This window comes from Clytia hemisphaerica, unplaced genomic scaffold, assembly GCF_902728285.1.
Source record: "Clytia hemisphaerica strain Z4C2 unplaced genomic scaffold, Clytia hemisphaerica genome assembly, whole genome shotgun sequence".
Classification (NCBI taxonomy): Eukaryota; Metazoa; Cnidaria; class Hydrozoa; order Leptothecata; family Clytiidae; genus Clytia; species Clytia hemisphaerica.
This window is the reverse complement of record NW_027104356.1, coordinates 343,458-357,901: the sequence shown is the minus strand read 5'-3', so window position 1 is coordinate 357,901 and position 14,444 is coordinate 343,458. Positions and strand designations below refer to the sequence as shown.

The 14,444-nt window shown below is 34.7% G+C and overlaps 1 protein-coding gene across 4 annotated transcripts in view; it reads left to right on the top strand.

The window, feature by feature from the left end:
* Positions 1-14,444, top strand: part of LOC136818198 (adhesion G protein-coupled receptor L2-like) — a 71,662-nt gene that overhangs the window by 8,724 nt on the left and 48,494 nt on the right. For 3 of the 4 annotated variants that reach the window (XM_067074557.1, XM_067074554.1, XM_067074555.1), the window contains exons 2-6: positions 3,068-3,175; positions 4,528-4,569; positions 5,585-5,621; positions 13,734-13,797; positions 14,291-14,392. In XM_067074557.1, the coding sequence (XP_066930658.1) occupies positions 5,607-5,621; positions 13,734-13,797; positions 14,291-14,392 (181 nt within the window). In that variant the 5' untranslated portion in view covers positions 3,068-3,175; positions 4,528-4,569; positions 5,585-5,606. Of the gene's footprint in view, positions 1-3,067; positions 3,176-4,527; positions 4,570-5,584; positions 5,622-8,903; positions 9,236-13,733; positions 13,798-14,290; positions 14,393-14,444 lie in introns of those variants that run through there. The other variant, XM_067074556.1, reaches the window with a different exon arrangement.

The window sequence follows — 14,444 nt, the reverse complement described above, 5'->3', positions numbered from 1 at the left end:
CTATTTTTTCATGAATCTTTTTAGTAGTTTTGCGGCGCATTTGTTTGCTTGCGAGTCAAGTAAACGATATAGCGTTTTCGCCGCCTTAATCTTTGATATGCATTTTGGCGGGACGCTAGTGTGACTAACTGTCTATAATGCAGTTAGGAACATTTGGGGAGTTCCTGTACGCGGCGCCGCAATCAAAATAATCATAACGTCACTCATTAAAAAATGGCGTTCGTGTCTTTTCGCACTTTTTTTAGCCTAGACGATGTAGCAAACATAGTAAGTATAAGCACACTGTGCTTTTATTTGGCTGACATTTTCTTTTGCGTCAGAAAAACTTTTTCAAACTTTCAGCGATGATTGACCAAACTATTACAGTGAAAATTATCCAGCGCATTTTTTATCTTCTTACTTTCTTTATCTTTAATGAAGCACTCGAAGTTTACTGAAAGTAAGCACATAAGATATTCTTATAATTAATGATATTAATTTAAACACGCTTCATTATGCGCTGCGGTGGAGTGCATGACGTAACTCGCGCGGCAACTAACTCGACTTCTGTTGGAAGATCATATTGGGCGTTTTGGCGTTACCACCCTCACCGCAGCGAGCGCCTTTGTCTTTCTGCAACTCTTTCCACCATTTTAGATGGCCTTAACAATAGATCCAAAAGGGCGCCATAATCTTGGAAGATAATTTGTTTTGGTCTCCGGCTTTGGGAAGTAGCAATGTTTTGGTTGTTTTCGATGGAAAATGGTTAGAAACTTAAGTTTACAAGTGTCATTTAGTTTTTGCTGGCTTATAGAATGGCAGGATCCTGGATGGTTTCCCTAACTGTAATGGGCCATTCCAGAAAATTTATGTTACCCCCGTCGGACGACGTGCATTTTTTAATTTTTTCTGGCCTCAGAAATAATTTTTTTTCCAGTGGTGGTTGGAAATTCGATGAAAATCCATGTACTTTTGCAAAATGCATTGGAAATTCCACTCATTTTTGCCTTTTTTAATTCCCTTGCCTTGGAAATTCATACATTTTTCTCTCTCACCTTGGAAATGTCGAATTTTGGTGAAAACTTTTGTCCTCGGAAATCCTGTGTCGTCCGCCCCCCCCCCCTGTTACAGACAAATTCTGGAATGGCCCAATTTTTTTTGGATTCAAAAGAAGAACTAATTTTAGAGGAACCTCCCGGGCGGCGTTCTGGAAACTTCAGGAGTTTTCCGAGCAGCTAAAAAAACACTATCTTTCTCTCCAAGGCTCTTCCGGTGCTTCTGGAGCAAGTGATTTTTAACACCTTCTAAAAATCTGTTCAAACATGGTTATGAAAAAATATTCGGACTTTGTTTTGGTCAAATGAAATACTTACTCTTCTTGAGGATGATGGTTCCAGTCATAGACCTTTTCGCCTTTCCATCCGCCATCTTGAATTGTATGCAAGAATAGAGGAACGAAAAAGCCGTGGTTGGATTTAGTTGGATTGTATTTCTTAATCCAAAAAAAAATATTTACAGAACAACAAAAGCCTTTTAGAAATTTTTTCTTAAAGACATTGCATATTCTGTTTTCCTGCCATTAAAAAATTCCACTAAGACGGAGTACACACATCAAACTTTCAAAACACGCAAACTGAAAGCAGTAATTATGACGTCACACATTCAGCGGGTTCAGATCAATGTTTTTTGGTGGTTCTATTCCCAGGAGAATAATTTACCGTCAGCCGAATAAGGATTTCTTTTTACCTTCGCAGGTGATTTTTCAGCTTGAGTTTATGTCTAATGTTATGGTCTTTTGAAGTGCTTGCTCTAAGAGATGAGCAAATTTGATTATTTCTAGTTTTTAAAAGAAGCAAATTTAATCTTTCTTCTACAAGATTACACATTAATATAATGCCAATTATGCATGTAAGTTTTATATTAATACTTTCTAACAATTTTTTTATCAGCACAGATCAACAGCGCTACGGACGGGACAAAATCTTGTACCGCAATTGAATATGACACTCAAGCCTGCATAGCTGCTTTCACAAAGCTCTTACACTGAAAACCCCATCTAATTTTAAAATATAGGGTATCCCTGTTGCAAAAACATGTAAAAGCTTACAATATCCCTACTATTCATTGCATATGAATCGCCATGATTTACAAAATACTATTTTTGACAAATTTTCACAAAAAATTGCTCACATGCTCATGGCCTCCTGCCTCCCCAATCTTTGGCCAACTCAGTTTTACCAAGTTTTCATGCAAAAAATTTCAATAGAAATAAAGTCTTAGCAAGGTCTATCACAGATAATTTAAATCAGATATAAATTTGTCAATATATGAAGTCTTGATCATTGTGTAAGAAAACAACTTAAAAAATAAATACAAATACCAACTACCACCTATCAGGGTCCCAAACAGACAAGGGGAAGCCTGAGCCATGTTGAAAGTGAACTTTGAAATGTCTTTATCCAAAATGAACTTTGAAATGTTTTGATTTGTATTGGGTCGGGTACTAAAGGGAGTGGTTTGGTGTCTATTTTTTTTACCTGTAAGGAATTTGCCGTCAATAAATCTAAAAACTAGAACGTTTTTCGAACTGTAAATAGCAATAGGTAGTGGTAATACGGGAAAAGGTTATCAAAGGTAGCAGTAATTCAGACTGTTATCCCTTGTCGAAAGGGATCGGCTTTGCTAGCTTCAATTTGATATGATGGGTTCAATATTTCATGATTTGTTGAGAAGTCTTTCCAAGATTTTACATGCTTCCTGAATGGTTTTATGCAAAATAGATTAAATAAATGTTTAGGCTTTGTTGAAATAAAATCTATGAAAAGAGAAGAAAGTAGAATATACCCAGCTACTGATAGCTTCTGAGATCCAAGGGGTTTTGTTTCATCTTTTTGTGAGATAAAGTAATCAAGACACAACATTCGGATAATATCTACAGTAGCATTGAAAACTATTTCAGTCGACCAACATAGAGTAAATATAGAAAAATTTTTTTCTTTACCTCTAGCTCCTGGCAGAGGAAATTCTGTAGAATGTTTTGAAACCAGAGCTATAATTTTTATCTCACATTGCTTTTTCTTCTCTACAGGGGCATCATTTCATTTATGTGTCAGTGGCAATGGTGGACATAGACAACGATGGACATAAACAACGATGGACATAGACAACGATGGTGGGGTTGGAGGTGGTATCACAGGTAAAATCAAAACCTTTCAATTTGTATCCAATTTTGGTTCTTTGATCATTAATTTTATATCAAATCAATGTGTTTTTCAATTTTTTAGTAAAGACTTGAAGAAGATTTGAAAGAAATTGGAATTGAAATTGTCATAATTTGGGGGTATACTAAATTTGAAAATTAGTGCTAGTTGATAATGAAGTGTTTTCTTCCAATCATGAATGTTTCTAAAATAATTTCCATCTCTTTCCACCATGTTACCAAGATAAATGATTTTGATTTGATAACATCTGGTTGCTGGACCACTTTTTTAGAAATCTTAGTGCGAAGAATCTAAAACCTTTTGAAACTTGTTATATAACACCGAAGGATTCAGAAAAGTTTTATTGGCCATTTTCTATCCACCTCCTTTACTCGTTTCCAGGCCTTTTTGAAATTTTGTGACGTCATCAGGGTGGTCAACTCAAGGTTAAGGTGAAATTCGAACCTCCACAAAAATGGTCATGTTGCTGCTTTTTTAGACAAAACGACTTTTCCTGGGATCATTATTTTTAAAAATTTGTGTTCTACTATAATCTTAACTAACAAGGTTTAACTTGAATGTGAGACATTTCAAATTCTGCTCGGGACGTCCTATCATTGACACGGTACTGACTACAGCTTAGCAAACTTATCAATGACACATCAGCCTTCTTTAAGTCGTCTTAGCCGTGGCTTATGACGTGATGTCATCAGAGAATGAGAAATGATACATCATCTAGAGAAGCCTTCTCTCGTGTCAATGATAGCTTTATGTAGAAACCAGTATTTTTCTCCTGGTATTTTAATAATTATCATCGAAATGTTTCCATAAATTGACTTGCTTTTTCTTTTAAAAAAAGTTGTAATTCTTCTATAATGAAGCTAGAGCTGTGGATACACAAAAGCCATTTTTTTGTTATCAGCCCCATTTTGTACGTTCGTACAGCTAAGCAATATATAAAACCATCCTCCTGAGAACAAAATGGACAGCACCATTCTGCAAGGTAAAGTCTGTCGGCAACCTATGAACATTTTATTTTGTGCTTTTGAATTAAAAAGCGCCAAGTGTGATTGTATAACTCTTCGGTTTGATTATTCTATAGATAGTGAAGAATGTCTAACTAGACATGATGTGTACTTGAGCAATATACACCTTTAGAACTTTAATTGTAACTTACTGTAAAACCAAAAGAAAAGCCGGTTTCTATATGCTTGTACAAAAAAAAATTGGCGAGTGATAATATTGTTAAAGCGGCGTTATATAATTGAAACATTAAGTCTTTTCTCGCTTTTAGCACTTCAAATTTACAAATGTTCACTGAAGTTATTGATAGTCTTTATTTCTTTAGAATGCCACATAACCAACAGTGGAAATACTGAATTGTGAACTAAAGTCTGTCCAGATATAATTGGCAGTGGAAACAAGAATGCCTGTAACTTTTGATAGTCAAATATAATTATGGAAATTTTTTTTGCTTGTTTTAGAGAATCAAAAGCGCTATATTTGAATGTATTTTTGGTTGAAAAATTCGCGATTTTAAGCGGTTAAATTTGCGATTGCAAAAATTGAGCTTTTTTTCTACTTATGCTATAACGTTCATTTTTACACCAGTGGTAGTTAAACCTTAGGTTAAGAAGTTTGTTAAATTTCAAGGCAAACAGAAAAGTCCTTCGGAAGATATGGGACCCGAAATACCCCTTGGTAGCACTTTTCTGTTAAATATCAAATCTCCAACTTATTACTTAAAACGGGGGTAGTGATATGATTGATAAAACAATTTTTCGATCATAACACATTTTACGATCTCTTTAATGAACTCATAGCCAAACTGTGTTTAGTGTTTTGGGAATTAGCAAAGTTCTTTAGACTTAAAAATAACAAAGGCAATATAAGTTCATGCTTATCTTTTCAATAAAAACAATTATACTGTGATTTTACTTCGTTTCGAAATAATAAATGATGCCAATAGCAATAATACCAATGCACCAACACTTAACATTTTCCAACTTTTAATTGCACTTTTCAAAAAGATAACATAACCCCCGTTTTTAGTAATAAGTTGGAGATTTGATATTTCACAGAAAAGTGCTACCAAGGGGTTTTTCGGGTCCCATATCTTCTGAAGGACTTTTTTGTTTGCCTTGAAATTTAACAAACTCCTTAACCTAAGGTTGAACTACCACTGGTGTAAAAATAAACGTTATAGCATAAGTAGAAAAAAAGCTCAATTTTTGCAATCGCAAATTTAACCGCTAAAAATCGCGAATTTTTCAACCAAAAATACATTCAAATACAGCACCTTTGACTCTCTAAAACAAGCAAAAAAAATTTCAGTAATTATATTTGACTATCAAAAGTTACAGGCATTCTTGTTTCCACTGCCAATTATATCTGGACAGACTTTATCAAAGAAGTGAATCTCCTTCTATGAGCGAACCCAAGGTATGAAGATTTATTACATAAAGCTGAATCTCTTGAACTCGAATGAACTTTCTAGTTTTTCGAAGTAGAAACAAAATCGAACCTTTCTTTAAGGTTTTTTCTAGCTGAGGATGGAAACTGGTTTCAAGGTTTGAATTATACAGGAAAAACCGACTAACCCAAGTTGAAGTCAACTGTCTTCTTATTTTTGCGGTTTGCTTTGTGTTCTTTACTTTTGAGCGTTAAATATTAGTCGAGCAGCAATTGGTACCTGATTTTAGCCTGTGGCTAGGGGGACTAACCATGTTAGGGGTCACCTAAACTTTTTCAGATGGACCTGGGGGCTAGATTCTATGTTTGGTGATTGAATTATAAGCAGCCTACCAGACCATAGGTTGGCACTTTCTCATCTTATATTTTAATCTAAGCAATGCTCAAAAACTGACAATTTGGTATCTAATATATTATCTGCAGTGCCGTAGCAACTGGGGGGACAAGGGGGCTATGCCCCCCAATAATTTTTTCAAAAATGGTTATTTTGCAAAATGCAAAGTTTTTTAATTTGTCATAATTGTCTTATAAGTGCATGTTTTGAGTGCATTTTCAAGCAATCTAGAGCTCAAATTTTCAAAATTTCCCTCCTCGGGCCAAACCATGGTTGGCCCTCGTGGTGTCACTAAACTTCAGCCCCCCTAATATGAAAATGCTTCCTACGGCACTGATCTGCAAAAATTCTTTAATCCTGTTGCATTTACTTAGATAAAAAGTTTGTCTGGCAAGGGATTTGCACCCTGACTTACAAAACCTTGATAATCTAGCATGAACCTTCAGTACTTAGCTTATTTCTTATTTCTAGGGCATTTATTCTATTTAGCAATAAGCTAAACTAACTGTTGTATTTGTTTGATTGTTTGAAAAATTTGACGTGTCATTGGCTTAGGGGGCACCTAAAACCTGCTGCCAAGCCATGATCCACTTTTGTCAAAAATATGAATAGACAAGTTAAAGCTCATTCATTCTCTGATTGTATCTTAAAACTCATGTTGCGAATACCTTTCTTTGATCTAATTAAATCGATAGCTTGATACTTGTATGTGTGACTGCGTAGTTGCAGTAATGAAATACCTTGATATATGGTATTTGTACCCTGTGGATGAGTGTGATTTCCTTTCACTATTGTTATATGGTGAAGCAAGGCACTTCATCTCAGTGTTTAAGCATTACTTGCTAAATACCGCCCCTTTCTGATGTTAGACTGAGTTTTGAGAAGTCTGTGCACAGTTTGAACAGAGGCTTTAAGGAAAAAAAAGAGCATTGCACAAAACAACGCATAAGCTTTTGCCAAATTCTTAAGCAGTTTTAATCCGAACTTTTTATTCAAAAAGGCTTATAATTATTTGGTTCTTGATGGGTTGATCATTTAGAATTTCTGCAAATTTACACGAAGTGCAAATTTTATGGATAATCCTATGGTAGAATCAGTGTAGTGTAATGCATCGAGAGCGCTAGGTCTAGTTTTCCTGAACATTTGAGATGTAGTGCGAAGGCAATATTTTTAACACTGCAACGGCTTCTTTGCGGATTCTATTTTTCCTTGTCCAGGGTTTATATATCAAGTTCCAGATTTTCCCGCCTTAAACTTGGTTTACTGCGAACATTAGAATCCTATGTATATAAGTATGCAATGAGGATGATACAAAGAAATAGATACATAGTACATAGGATATTATGCAAATCCTATCACTATTCAATTATATAGGAAAAAGAATATCCAATCAATGCCAAATTCTCATACAGCGTTTTATTCTCTAAGAAAACTTTTGATACAAGCTTTTACGTGATGTCAATATAACAAATTATATCCCAATCTTCATCATTTTTAAACTGTAAACTGTACCGAAATTACTTTTGAGCCTTTACAAGAATAACATGAATCAACTGCATAATATTTGAAGTATAGATTTTCAACGATGAACTGTTTATGATACTAGACGGCTTTAAATTTCTAGAAACTTTATTTCGTTTGAGTCCCGGAAGCTTTCCGTCATTGCTTACAAAAAATTTCACGGTTGAAAACACTGTTCTTTTGATACTAAATTGTTCTTTTCTTGTTAAACGTATACTTTTTACTTTTACTTACAATCGTCGTGAACTGTCGTATACATTTTGTTGCTTGAATCACAATTTTTCGTTATTTGTATGTACTTGATGACCTAGTTTTGAGTTTGTTCTGATTTTTTGCTATTTTTGCAGTTTGTTGATTTTGTTAATTTGGTTGTTCTGTTGTACTTGATACTGTACGTGAGAAGAACTAGTCTGTACGCTACCCATATCTGCTTTTGATTTGACACTCATGTAATTATAAAGCAAAGAAATCTCACTCAGACTATACGCCATAAAAGCCTGAATCGGCCTAATTGATATAGTGCATTGAGTTTCTGACAGATGGATCGCAATCCCAAACCATAATCTCGAACAAAAGGTTGTAGAATTTTCAAGAAATTTGTAGAAGACGTGGAGAAAATGACTTTGGAGCCAAATTGCAAGCTACCCTTGTTATCTGGCTTAATGGCTATCTGGTATACGAATTTATGCCAGTTTTTCCAGCCGTTCTTGGTTAGACATTCAAATTTAGACATTTGATGTTGATTGTAGAATTTTAAATCGCTATTCTATTGTTACTAAGTAATTAATAGCTATTTTAAGTTTAACGAAGAGTGGTTCATTATGGATCATTGCATTGCGTTCTGGACATGACATTTCTGACATTTCTTTGATTCGAATGTATAGTTTTAAGGCTTTAAGGTAGCTCACAATGTCATAAGGGTGGTTCTCATCGTCTCTTCTAGTTAGTAATTAGCCTTAATAAGCCTATAGAAACCATACTTCGTTCAACGTCTCGCATTTTAACTTCAGTTAAGAACGCTTAATTTCTTTTAATTCTTTTTTTACTGATTGCTAAATAGGATAATGGTATACTTAATAATGTTAAGACTCTCTAAGGCTGTTAAGGAGCTATCTATAAGAAAAATTACTCTTGCCTCTAATGATCTTATACAGCCATGCTCAGTATTCGTCTGATATATCTTCAAGAGCAAAATCAAAAACTGTAGATATATCTATTTCCCAGAGGTATTTTCTTTATGTGTAGTAAATATTCTTTAAAAATTCAAGCTTAAATGATCTATGTTGGACTATCAAAGTTGTGTACTCACTTTTTACTCACTGGCTGAAGTGAGATTTCTTATGAGAAATTTGTAAAATATTGTATTAAAAGGTCGTTTGATTTTGATCAACTAGAGCTTGTTGTTTCTGAGAGTCACATACTGTACACACTCTGCACAATATTCTGCTAGCTCTTAAGTATTAAATTATGTCATCATTTTAGTGTAGACTTTATATTACTTTCTCAACACAAGTTGATCATTATATGGTGGACGATAGAAATTTTCACCTCCATGAGAACTGGTATTACGAAATGCTGATCTCAAGTTAACAGCATTGTTTGTTGGTTTGGTTTCTCTTTGTGGCTTGTTGGTTGATTTGCTGATATATAATAATTGTGAAGTCTATTGCTTTTGGGTATAACTGACTATAACTAACACATATTACTGTGGCTGAGACAACCTTAGAGGGTAAGTAACGGTTCTAATTTTCCATGCTTAGATTGTCCCTGATTTTCAGTATAGATGTTGTGACTATCAAACGATTATGCCAGACCTTGCTAGTCCCAAGAAATCAAGTTAGTACACGGGTTGCAAAATTATATCGCAGTGCAGTCAAAACATGTGATTATTCGAAAAAGTTTACGTGATTTTATTTTATGTTACTTGCTTTACAACTTATAGCTGATAACTTAGTGTCAATTCGAACCAATCAGAAATAAAATTTCATGTAACAAGCACATAAAATTTTCGAGTAAAAACGTGATTTGTCTTCGGACTTTAATTTTGCAACCTGTGTTTTGTAACCAGGAGAACTAATGTCTGTAAGAAAAAAAATCAATTTCGCGAAGTGAACTCTATGAACTGAACGAAACATATAAGTAACTGAAATTAAAACCGGGAACTTGTTGATTGTAAAAGGAAATCAGACTTATCTTTTATCACTTTTAATTCTACAATTTAACGAACACCGTAGCCAGGCTAACGTTTTTTAACAAGCGATGACCGAGATGTCAACGAGCCAGCGCCTCAATCCAGGAATGCTCAGTTCAAATCCCCGCTTTTAATGTTCCGTTCAGTTCATAGTAAAGCGGAACCGGCTAGCCATGGACCCGTGAAAGCAACAGAAAGACTTCTTCGAGTTTTAGATTATTGGGCTATCCTCGTCAAATATTGACTCTATCTCTATCGATGCGCCTCATCAAAAGGCTGGACGAGTCAAATGGACCGTTTTTGTTTTAAAAGAGCAGACATTCATTTTGATATACTTTCCGTATATACAATGCCAGCATTTTGTAAGCAATCATGTAGACAAGATAAATAAATGGTTGTTTATAAATTGCTCACATTAAAAGCAATCAGAAAATAATTAAATTGTCCTTTGAATGACATGGCATATTAAAAAAAAGACGTAACGACTGATCATAATGTCTTAAGTAGCTTGCAAGCTTTTAAGTTTTAAGGTATCGGTTCAATTATTGGCAGAAAATTTCTATTAGCGTCCTCGCGTCAACCATGAGTTAAAATTTCTGAAGAGGCTAGAGTTAAAAGAAAGGAGCCTCGGTTTGTTTTCCTTCCACAGCAGAGTTTGTAGTCCTAAACATCGCTTTATAAAAATGCCATCTAAGCTTGAAGGTCAACTTCAGACTTCCCATCTTAATAAAAACCGGATCAATAATCAAAATTGATCAGCTTGGTTTCTTTTTGATTTCCATTTCAATTCATTAACATACAGGCGCGTTGACAGAAAAAGAAATCTAACGTTACCACGAGATATTATCCTTTGATTTTCTTATAAGACTACAGGTTTTGGCTCAGCATCAGTCTCAGTCTTCTTATTTTGAAATCTTTATGTTCTTTAAAGACATCTTTAACATGCTTAAAGTTTCTTTACCTCTATAGAAGGAAACAGTATTCTTTTAGTTATGTCTGACATCTTAGACTGTACTTAGTTTGCTCTTAGTCTTAGGTTACGGCTAAATTTCAGCCAATATTCCTATAAAACTGTTCTCATGAGAAAACCTAATTATTTTTTCAGCATGCTCGATAATCTTTGTTTGATCATTAAGGCTAAGCTCCTTTTATGTGATTGATTGATTGCTCTCGAAGCATGGACCATTAATGCACTTTCTTTTATATAGCGGCGGCATTGTATTGACCGTCTCGGCGGGGCCCCGTAAACAGGTCAAGTTCTTATTTTGTATGTATGAAGTCTTGATTAAAGCTTCTTTGGGCCTTAGCCTTTGTATATTCAGCTATATACTAGCTAGATTCTATCAATTAATTGAATCGGGAATACAATTTTGCGAGGGAGACAAAAAATGCCATTACAGTTGCCCTTCTGAAACAGATAATTCTTTCCATCGTAATATAACTGTATAATTTTTCTGTCGTTCGGTCTAAAAGATATAGAAGGATGGTTTTCGCTGGCATCAGATACGGCTATCATATTTCCTTTTACTTAATTAGGACCGTACCAATAGAGAGGTACGGAAATGTAATAATATACAGAGACGTACCGCTACATCAGAGCGTACTCATATCAACGAAAATACCCTACTTGTAAAAAGGTCATCGCTTAAAACCTTTTTTGTTGCCACACGAAAATGTTCTACAAATCGCATTTCAAATTCGAAATTATTAAAGATGATTGGCTTACTACGAGCATGTTATTTTCGTTTCATTAATCAGATTTAGATTAAAGTTTACATTTTATTAATTAATATTAGTTGACCACTAATACCCTTACTTTTTTATCTTTGGTATGCGCAAATCTGTTCTGTGTTTTGCCAAGCCCTGCGTGGGCAGTACATGGTTGAGAAACTGTTTTTTGTTAGATCAAAGAAGGAGAACGTAATTGTTAATGTGGATTTATTCAAAGATTTATATTTGGACAATATATTTCGATAATTTTATCATCGTTTTCAAGTTTAAAAGATTTAAGTAAAAGCCCCTGGCCCTTGGCCAAAGACTATTTCTAGGTACCAGTTGCCCTGAGACCTTTTAGCCCCCAAGTTTAAAAGATAAAAGTAAAAGAAAGATAAAATATCTACAAGACATACATACTCTGTATAGTGAAAACACCTCCACGACTATCTGTCAAAACATTGATGTAAAATTTGAAAAATTGAAAATTTTGTTAATGTTTTCTTAATGTTAAGTTAATAAGGGACCATGTACAAATATTGTTTCACTTTTCAACGAATTTACACGATTTCTTTCGTTTCCCAAATGATTTTAATTGTTTAAGAATCGTACCAATTTAAAGCGATGTCAGGCTGAAACGTTATTAAACGATTTTAAACGTTTTTTCTTTGAACAAAAAGTGGTAAAACGATTTGAAAAGAAAGTCTTCAAGTTAAAACGATTTCCTAATCAATTAAACGAATTTGAAACTATCAAAACGAATTTGAAACTATCACAAAACGAATTTCTTACCTCTAAAACGAATTTCTTACCTATGAAACGAATATCATACCTCTAAAACGAATATCTAAACTAGTAAACGAATATCTAACCTATTAAACCAAATATCTGAAACATTAAACGAATGTCTAAACTATTAAACGATTACTAGCTAATAGCCAAGGCTTTTCAAATCCCCAACCATAATAAGCAAGGGATTTTCTACCTTGTTGACTTTAAGCTCCTCCATTTTATCCTCACTGGCTAATAAATTCTCACTGGGTCACTGAGACAGGGGTGTGATAATTCTTCTTGCTCTCCTGTGTGCGTAAACTAAAACCAGTTTCTTAGCCCCTCTAAAAAAGTCAAAGCACTCGTTATATATTTTTGGAAAGCTAAGGGGTAGGGAATTCAAAGTAGCATGGACTTTCACACCGACAATTAAGAGTCCACATATTTTATATATGGACCTATGCATTGTCTCTCCACTCTTGTACCTTTACTTGGCCATGTCTGGTACACTAACTGATTTATGACGAATTTTAATGGGGCAAAAACGATTTAATTTTATTGAAACGTTTTGCCTCCGGATGGAACGTTTTTCTATTTAAAAGAACGATCTATATAAACCTAAAACGATTTCGAGAACACCAGAACGATTTTGAGTACACCAAAACGATTTTGAGAACACCAGAACGATTTTGAGTACACCAAAACGATTTTGAGAACACCAAAACGATTTTGAGTACACCAAAACGATTTTGAGTACACCAAAACGATTTTGAGTACACTTAAACGAAATCTGGATATTTAAAAAGGTTGTAAACGATTTTCAAAATTGAAAACGAATGAAAACGAATTCCTTTTCATAGTTTGTCAGTCATCGTTTAGAAAACGATTTTTCTTCAAATCTTTGGCTACTAAATCGTTTCATACCTTTTCGCTATACGATTTTTTCTCAAACGATTAAAACAATATTTGTATGACGGTCCCTAAGTTCGGGATATTTCATAATAATTTTACAGTAAATTTTCTCCGAGATTCTCAGTTCATATTGCTCTCGCAGTTTGACCCCAATATGCCAAAGTAAAATGCTACCCTTGAGAGGTATGAAATATCTCCTAGTGTGTTCACGAGATGTTTCTTATAAAGGACACACGTTTATTATTGTTTAAAATCGGATAACTCTCATAATCCGATGGAATTCCCTGATTTTATATCCGGTTTAATCTAACCACTAAATCAATCCGGAAGTAATTCGTAGACTTTGCGAAGATCAACTCGAATAATCTGTACTGTAGCTCATTAATGATACGGAAAATAATATGTAGTTTACCCCATCACGTCGAAAATATTTCATTAAAGATTTTCAAAGGACATCGTTTCTATTTCTATGTCTTTGTGGACTCAACGTATCTATATGAAGTATGGAGGAGTCTTCATAAATTTGACGGTTTTGCTGAAATTTTGCTCACTTATTCTTGATAATTAGAGCCCGGGGACAAGGTTGTGGTTAAAATCCTTTTTTAGTTTTCAGATATCTTTTTTTCTTCTTCTTTCACAGATCATGAATAGCATTACACTGACACTTCTTGTCACTCTGTGCATCCTTCCAACAGCTACATATGGTGAGTAATTCGAACTGTTCAAAAACTTTATTGGGCTTTTCTAGAAAAAAATTGAATATGGGGGGGGGGTGGAGGATATAACAATTTTCAGTGATTTACCCCCAGGACAAAGTGACTTTTGGCCCCCCCCCAGACAAAGTGACTTTTGGCCCCCGCGGACAAGTATTCAGTTGACCCTTGGACAACCCAAATTACCCCCGAACAGAGCAAATTTACCCTCGGACAAGGCAAATTTTGATGATTTTTCGCTACCTCCCGGACAATATATCCTCCACCCCCCTTTTAAGGACATTTTCTGGAAGAGCCCATTACTAATCTTTCAAAAAGTAGAACTAGTGTAACAAAGCGTTCGATACATAACTCTGAGTCCACTGATCCGGATTAAATCATTTGTATCATTCATATCTTCACCCATCTTCAAAGAGATTTCTACTTCTAGAAGCCAATTCTTCGAAAGTCTTTTCCTTCGATCATTTATTTTCTCTTTTTTCAGGACAAAACGACAAACCATCGCATCTATGGTCTTTCGATAAATCACAAAGTGTTTCTACCATTCGAGATGAAGGATCCACCAATACACTTGCCACACTCAAAGGTTTGCTTAGAAGTCACTAATAGAAAGCCATCTTCCTCTTCCCCCACAACAT